Source organism: Lingula anatina, chromosome 10 (genome assembly GCF_051362555.1).
Source record: "Lingula anatina isolate TDL-2025a chromosome 10, LinAna3.0, whole genome shotgun sequence".
In the NCBI taxonomy this organism is placed as follows: Eukaryota; Metazoa; Brachiopoda; class Lingulata; order Lingulida; family Lingulidae; genus Lingula; species Lingula anatina.
The window spans coordinates 10,809,609-10,817,718 of NC_141776.1; the positions used below are offsets into that span (position 1 = coordinate 10,809,609).

General features: G+C 37.1%; 1 protein-coding gene across 1 annotated transcript; it reads right to left on the reverse strand.

Moving 5' to 3' along the window:
- Positions 1-1,880: 1,880 nt before the first annotated feature.
- LOC106181218 (techylectin-5B) lies at positions 1,881-6,851 on the reverse strand. Its single transcript, XM_013565544.2, has 6 exons — positions 6,345-6,851; positions 5,288-5,593; positions 4,909-5,039; positions 4,615-4,711; positions 4,203-4,367; positions 1,881-3,813 (listed from the first exon to the last, which is right to left on the reverse strand). The coding sequence occupies exons 1-6, from the start codon at positions 6,658-6,660 to the stop codon at positions 3,557-3,559; spliced, it is 1,272 nt and encodes a 423-aa protein (XP_013420998.2). The 5' UTR covers positions 6,661-6,851; the 3' UTR covers positions 1,881-3,556.
- Between the last annotated feature and the right edge of the window lie 1,259 nt (positions 6,852-8,110).

Genomic DNA, 8,110 nt, shown 5'->3' on the forward strand with positions numbered 1-8,110 from the left:
CAGCCAACATAGGATACCATTTCAAACCACCGCCTTCAACTATACTTGTGTGACAGTGACAGAAAGTACACGTAGGTTAAAAGTTCACCGAAGGTGACTGGAAATAAAAAACCTAGACGAGTTTTACAATTATTTCAAGGAAGTAAACAGTAGTGTAGATGGAAATAACCCACCGAATTATAACCATAACCAGATAAATAATGAAAGGCTTAATGAACCAATTACTGAAACTGAAATCCAAAACACAATAAAAAAATTAAAGAAAAATAAAAGCGGGTGCTGACAAGATATTGAATGAGTATATTATCTCTTCTGCCAGCACTATGATGCCAATCTATAAAAAATTATTTAATTTGGTATTAGATACTGCTATTTTACCAGAAGCATGGTTAATAGGCACTATAATCCCAATCTATAAGCAAAAGGGAAACATAAATGACCCAAAGAACTATAGGCCAATTACTTTACTCAGTTGTCTGGGTAAAGTATTCACTTCTATATTATGTAAAAGACTAACTGATTACTCTGACAACTTTATGCTGTTACAGGAAAACCAAGCTGGCTTCCGAGCCAACTATTCTACCATTGATCACATATTTACATTAAATACACTTATAGACCTTTCAGTTGCATCAAAAAAGAAATTATATTGTGCTTTCATAGATCTAAAAGCAGCTTTTGATAAAATATGGAGGGCAGGGTTATGGGGGAAGCTAATGAACCACAATGAAAATGGAAAATGTCTGAACGTTATTGTAAACATGTATAATGGCTGTAAATCTAAAATATCTTTAAATGGTATATTATCGGAATATTTCCCATGCAAAACAGGAGTACGACAGGGCGAAAACCTTTCACCCTTCTTATTCTCAGTATTTCTAAATGATCTTGAAGAATTTCTAATGCAAAAAGATGTCACAGGCTTATCACATGTAACAGATGAACTAGAACATGAACTACACATATTAATGCAAATAATGATCATACTTTATGCAGATGATACGGTTCTCCTAGCAGATTCAAAAGAAAACCTACAATATCAACTTAATTGCTACTCCACCTACTGTCAGATATGGAAGTTAGAAGTAAATGTAGAAAAGACAAAAATCATGATAGTTTCTAAGGGCCGCACCCAAAAGAATATAAAATTTACTTTTAATAACCAAAATGTAGAAATAGTTAAGTGTTTCAAGTACTTAGGAGTTTATTTCTCTAAAACTGGATCATTTTCAGAAACAAAAAGGTATTCAGCAAAGAAAGCAACTAAAGCTATGTATGGGATATTTAAGAAAGCAAGGCATCTAAATCTAAGCATTGTTGATCAGCTATATCTCTTTGATAAGATTATTGTTCCGATTTTATTATATGGATGTGAAGTATGGGGATTTGGTAATTTAGAAATCATAGAACAGGTGCACTTGAAATTTTGTAGATATCTATTAAATCTAAAAACCAGCACTCCCAAGATAATGATATATGGGGAATTAGGTAGAATGCCATTAAGTATTATTATAAAAGGAAGAATTGTATCATTCTGGACAAACTTGCTCACAGGTAAACAAAGTTGAAACGGGCAGATGGAAAAAAAATACCTAGAAATTTGAGATTATGCAACTTGTGTAAAAATGAAATAGGGGATGAATTTCATTATGTCTTTAGATGTACCTTTTTTGCAGAAAGTCGAAACTTATATATTCCAAAAAAAAGCATATATTAGACCGAATGTAATTAAAATGTATGAGATATTTTCAACGAAAAATAAGAAAAAACTGAATAATTTGTACAAATTCATTAGTATTGTGAATAAGGGGGTCAAGCCTTCAGGTTGATGTATATATATATATATATATATGCTCTCTAAACTGTAAATGTACAGTTACTATAAGTTACTATAAGTAACTGGCTCGCGCTGCCAGTAATTACGCGGCGGGATATTCAGGGCACAGACCGTGATCATAAGATAGCGCGAATAGAAAATAGAATTTAGAAAATAGACATTGCATGTGAATGAAGCCTTAGATAAGAATAACTAACTTCCTTTCACTATATTTTATTGCATCATATTTGTTAAACCTTTGTATTTTTTCTTTTCCTCATTAATCTTTTAACATTAAAAAAAAACTACCAGACGACCTTTAATTGTCATCTAATGTGGAAGTTATGGATCTATTGATCGTCTGCTGCACATCGCTCACTCGCGTTCTCCCGACGCACTGAATTGTGTTGTTGGATGCAGCTTGAAACTAATATTTCTGTCTTTTGTATGACTGCTTCTATAGAAATAAACAGTTATGCGGAATCGGATATGAGGGATATTGCGGCGTCGTTTATCATTTTAATCGCTATCAAGGTGAAGGCCACCAAATGATATAATACAGTCCGAGTAGGGAAGGCTTTTTATTTTTCAATTGATTTTTTCGGTCGATACACGTTACAGTATTCATTCATATTACGTTAAAAACCGGCCTAATCTGTGTATTGTTTTCTGCCCTCAAGCTGGATAGTGTGTCCTAAAAACCGAACAGTTGACGCGGTCTGCAACATTTTATGGAGAGGCAGATGGAATGTAAAAGTCAGATGAAATGTAAAAGAGTCTGCAAAGTTGTACAAGGTGAAATTGGAGATGATTATAGTTTTACGTCTAGCTAAAAGTGTGTATTATACGCTTTTGATATACCCAGGCACGCAAACATTTTTCTGGAACCTTTACCTCCCCTCCCACTTCAGTCTCCCAAATCGTTCCACACTAAAATAATTTCAATTAAAATCAATACTCGTATGGCAAATTAATACAGACAACCTATCTACTTTTTTACTGTTATTTTGGTTAGCTCAGGAGCAGTCTAAAGCTTTTTTATGGCTGCTCGAGTGATTTATTCAGTTTATCCCTTGGCATGTCGAATTTATTTGAGTAGTTTATATGTGTTACGCTGTACTAGGAATCCACGCTCCACAGACACTCTTCATACGTACCTTTACGACAAGCCAAAAAAATGAAGTTAAGATATTAAATTAAAATGTGCATTTAAAATCACATTTATAAAGGGTTTTGAACAACAAAAGACTTTCAACTTTAAAGTTGTCACGAACTGAGTGACAGTGGGCCTATGTTCCATTTTACTGGAGCCAAAATCATAAAGTTTTGACGACATAGTTTTTTTCCCCTGCCAGTTGTTTGCATTTAAATACTGATTGATCAGAGAAACGTAACTCATGGCTGAACGTATTGTGGCAAAGAAACGGTATCCACATTCATAAATTTAAATATAAGAAAACAGTAGGAACATTCCACGGAAAAGCTGTGAAACACTTACTCTTAATTGAGATAGAAAGTTAACTATTTTTATGGGCCACACTGTACACTTAACACGTAATAAGCTTGGAGGCTAAATGTCTCTTTTAACCGACCGTCGTTTTAAGGTGTAATTTTTCCGTGGGATTTACCTCGGCACTCTAAACCTAATTGTCTATCAGTAGCCAGAGTGCTTCAATCCTGTGTCTTCTTCTAAGACGAATATTAAGCCGGTCCTTTTGTAAAACAGGCACCAAAACCACGCTAAAAGTCAAAAGGGCGAATCTTCATCTCGGTGGTCTTCAGAGAATAGTAATGCCCTCTAAATTGTTTCCAGTTGACGCCATCAGCGTATGAAGCATGGCTGCCCAGGTGGTAAAGGCCGTTCAAATTGGAGTAATGGCAATTATCAAACCACCAAGCTCCCATGAATATCTGCGCACAGCCGCCACCTGCCCTATTGTCATTATCTCTATCTTTTGTCGAGAAAAGTTTCCCGTTGTGAAGGGCAAGGTCATCCCCTGAAAATGATTTGTCAAGCAGTTATGGTACTGATTTCAATATATAACTGTACTGTAAAAGTGCTTTGCAGTACGGATCCCTTTAAACCTATTGACTTAAAGATATTTAAAATGAAATTACATGCCGCGAATATGGGATTTCAAAAACTTTCGCGGTTATTTTGGAGAGATTTAGGCGCGTTACTCAAATGCTTGCAACCTATTTTTAAAAGGGTCGTATTTATCTGTAACCTTATATCTGCACTATGAGTGGTCTCCTGTTGGTATATAGGCTTTGTGACAGTAATTCCTACTTGAAAAGCATTTTCGAACAAACCCTAACTGTTTGCACCATGGCCATGTGATCTACATTTACATTACATGTTGCATATTTAGATATCTTTTCTTGCCTGCGTCTCCAGAATACGTCCCCACTGTTAGCTGGTAGTTCGACGTTTCCGATGAGATACTGAAGTTGCTGTAGTGGGCGTAGGCCCAAATACCTGCAGTGTCTTCCATGTCGACGCGTAGCTCATAGTTATCTTGGGAAGTGAGAAGATGTATCTTGTCATTGCCTGGAATAAATCATATTTATCAAAGAGCTCTGAAACGGGCTTTGGATGAGGAGACAATATACAGGGGTAGATTACGACAAGACATTCTGATCGACTGTTAGAACAGTGCTGAGACATCGTCTTACACCAATCGTATTGAGTATTTTAAAAATCCTACCTATTTTGATTTTTTAATGCTGACCTAGAAATATTGTTTGTGGAAATTTGTTTTCTTAGGTGTTTTCAGGTTCCAGAATGTACACAGTACCTAGCCAGTGTTCCCCGCTAAGATTTCCAAAGCCGTGTTTGTAGTCATTCCAGTCTCTGTAGAAATCGACAGAACCATCCATACGCTTCTGGAATAACTGAAAATTAGGAGGAATAAATTGTATTTGCAATAAGATAACCTTTCTAACATTTCATGAAATTTTAAAAGAACAATCAAAATCCAAACGGATTCGCTTACTGTGCACAACTGAAGATTAAGAAAAAATAAGTATAATTATTGTGAAATAAATGCATTTATATAAAGTAAGTGAGTACATAAAAAATCAATCTTTACCGTCCATCCCCCTCCATCAGTAGTCATGTCACAGTAGACGCCGAAGGGATCTGCGCTGTTCCCTGGGTGAATCTGGTAAACTCCACTTCTTACCTCGCCCCTCTTATAGAGCTCTGCGCAGTCCCTTCCACCTAATTATAAGATTATAATATAACATCATTATATAATATATCATCAGCGTGGACAGTCCATATTGTATAAGATTTCCCGGTTTACATATTCGTATTTTCGCTTTAAATTATTGAAAAACATGCACCACTGAGTCCATAGAGTTCCAGCCAAAATAACTAAAACACCCTTGGTAGGCCTACTCAGTAAACTTGTTAATATTGTATAGTATGTAATCCGTTACTCACATAGTGATATGCCGAGAACTTACCATTAGTGAAATTAGATGTTACAGAAGTGCTATTGATTCCTATGGGTCTTGTATTGGTTGACGTCAACTTTAATGTGTAAGTAATGCCCATAGTCAAATTTGCTAAAACTGACGTCACATTACTGCGGTGACCTGGATCGGCCATGGTCAGTTTGGTGACGTAGCTACTGTCGTCATCCCTAGCTTCTTTAATGTCTAGGGTAAAAGTTTGGTCAAAGCCGCCATCATCGCCTGCCACCCAGGTGACCGTTATGGTGTGAAGCCGCGTGGTGTTTATGAATAAAATGGCCGGTGACCGTGGTGGACCTAGAAAAAAGCATTTTATTGGGTGTAAAGCTGAGGTTACATTGCATTTTCCACGGCGGCAGGTTCTTTGTGCGATGTTTTTGGCATCGTTAATGTGGCTGGTGTAACTTGACAAAGAGTCCCCTATATTAGGGAGTCCGCTTCCCACTCATTTGTACAGGTGAGCCTTGCCCTAGATTTTGACCCGCTTAGGTCAGACTAACCCTAACCATGATGACTAAATGGCGGGCGGACTTTCTGTTATACGGACCCTCAGTTACGTAACCCTGGACTAAGCTTGTTTACATTATGAACGGGTGTCCGTTATTTCTCAGATATTACCTTGAGGTCGGGTAGGTTAAATCATTTTGACGTTCATATACGGAGCCTTTCTGCTTTACAAAATCGCAAGTAGTGAATCCGTGCAAAATCGCACAGCCACTGCCTGCCTCTGCACGGACGCCACAAGAAAAGGTATACATGTGTACGGGCTGTATACTGTCACCGTGCAGATATTGAATGGCAAATGTAACCAAGGTTCCCAAGGCAAACGGCGTTCATTGAATAATTTGCTTCCTTGATTGTTAATTCATTATAATTTCTTGTTTTGATTTTGATACGAAGCAAATCCCAAGCTATAAGAGTGTCTTACAATGTAGGTCTAAAACGCATGCGAAGACATTTTGATCCGAATGATACTAGAAGTAAAAAAGAAAACAGACAATAAGTAAATATGAAACTACTTAATAGAACAATCCATTTGACGCCTTACCTAGGTTTGGGTTAAGATACACCCAGCCACTGTCAGCAACGGGCACCGCCCCAGCGTCATCGTTGATCGTCTTGTCATTTAATTCACACGTATTACTCTCCTTATGATAGTTGGCAGATATGCACTTCGCAGAACCTAGACAGAGGACCGTGCACTGTGTTTCTGACTTGGCGTGATAAACCGCGGGCGGCGAGCCACTGAAGGTGCCGTTGGCCAATCTGAAACCACCGTTCATCAGAAAATATCCTTCGTCTAGCGCAACGCAAGGTGCTGGGTAAATCACAGCGCAAAGGAAAAGAAGCAGTTTGCTATCCATTTGTGAAGTCTATTACGCTGAATGCTACTATTCAGATGCAGAGAAATGTCCGGTTTAGATATTTCACTTCTTTTCTGAAATCGGTTGGTGATAATTAAGTAGGCAAGATGCTGCTCCCTTCAACAAGAAATTATAAATACAACCTGCACGCTTAATCAATAAGCTCATGTTCGTAGCACAAATTAATCCAATACACAAATATACAATTCAATAGTAAGTGTATTTCACGTCATTATTAACATCACTAACAGGATGTAGAGGCAAAACACAGTATCTAAAACCTTGAAAATCAATATTCTCTTTTTTGAAATAAGGCACAGATTCATTACTCACAATGTTACGATCTGTACTGTATGTACTGGAGATTACTCTCCACACCAAAATTGTAAATCCATGATTATCTTTCCTTTCGTTTTATCCTATTGCAGAAATGTTACCATCTGGGCATCAAAAGGTTACGTGCTTTACCACTTTATGATGATAAGGAGAAAATGTTCACTCTCTTGATGACCAAAAAACTTATTCGTATATTATAATAAAAAATAAAAAAAAATAATAATAATAAATCCTTTTTAGCTTGTTATTCTAATAGCATGATGCTTGATGCAACACACAGACTTCCACAAATATCCATTCCACATTATCCGTCGATTTAATCACATTCCCTAATTTGATCATTGTGGGTGATGTCTTGTGCTGTTACGTACGTTATATCTACTGTTGTTCATTTTTCCCATAACTTTCAACTATAAGTTATAAATCTAAGTATTGTAATTACCTAATCAGTTAATGGTGTGTTATTAGACCAAAGCTCAGAACTTCTATTGATACAAAATTTCCATTACCTCTTCGTAAAAGAACGATAACTTTCTTGTTGATATAGCTAACTGTTTCTTTCCATAAATTCGTTTCTTTGGCTTGATCATTGACATGCAGGTTCATCAGTCATTATGTACCACTAAATGAACAAAATAATGTTACAACTAATTTTCATAACAACATGTACCCTTTAGAAGAAAGGTAATTAAGGTGTTGGAAGGCCCGTTCCAATTTTGGTACTTTGTAGGACTCACGTTTTAATAATAGAACTGGAAATAAAACTATCAAACTCATGTCAATTCCACAGCCACAATTAAGACAACGATGCTCAAATAATTCTGTTGCGCCAGACATCCTTTGCCACACCAACATGTTTATACCGTCTACTTTTCGGCTTCTGAGGGCGAGCTGGTACATGCATATCGTATTGCCAAGTCCATATTTTTACGAACCCCCGCCCAATCTCATCACTAGTAACAGACCTGGCCCCGTAACTCGAAAGCATCGCGCATTGCGACGAAGCGCAAGCGTCTCGATTCCATAACTCACCCATGTTAGTATTCGCAATACGCGTTGCTTTTGAGTTACGGAGCCCTGATCTTCATTCATCCCCTTCTGACAACAGTGAACG

Excerpts from the sequence above, each read along its gene's own strand:
- LOC106181218 (XM_013565544.2), bottom strand. The coding sequence starts at position 6,660 with ATGGATAGCAAACTGCTTCTTTTCCTTTGCGCTGTGATTTACCCAGCA. Across the intron at positions 4,712-4,908 it reads CTGATGGAGGGGGATGGACG|TTATTCCAGAAGCGTATGGA; the intron begins GTAAAGATTGAT and ends CCTAATTTTCAG. Across the intron at positions 4,368-4,614 it reads TAGCGGGGAACACTGGCTAG|GCAATGACAAGATACATCTT; the intron begins GTACTGTGTACA and ends GATTTATTCCAG.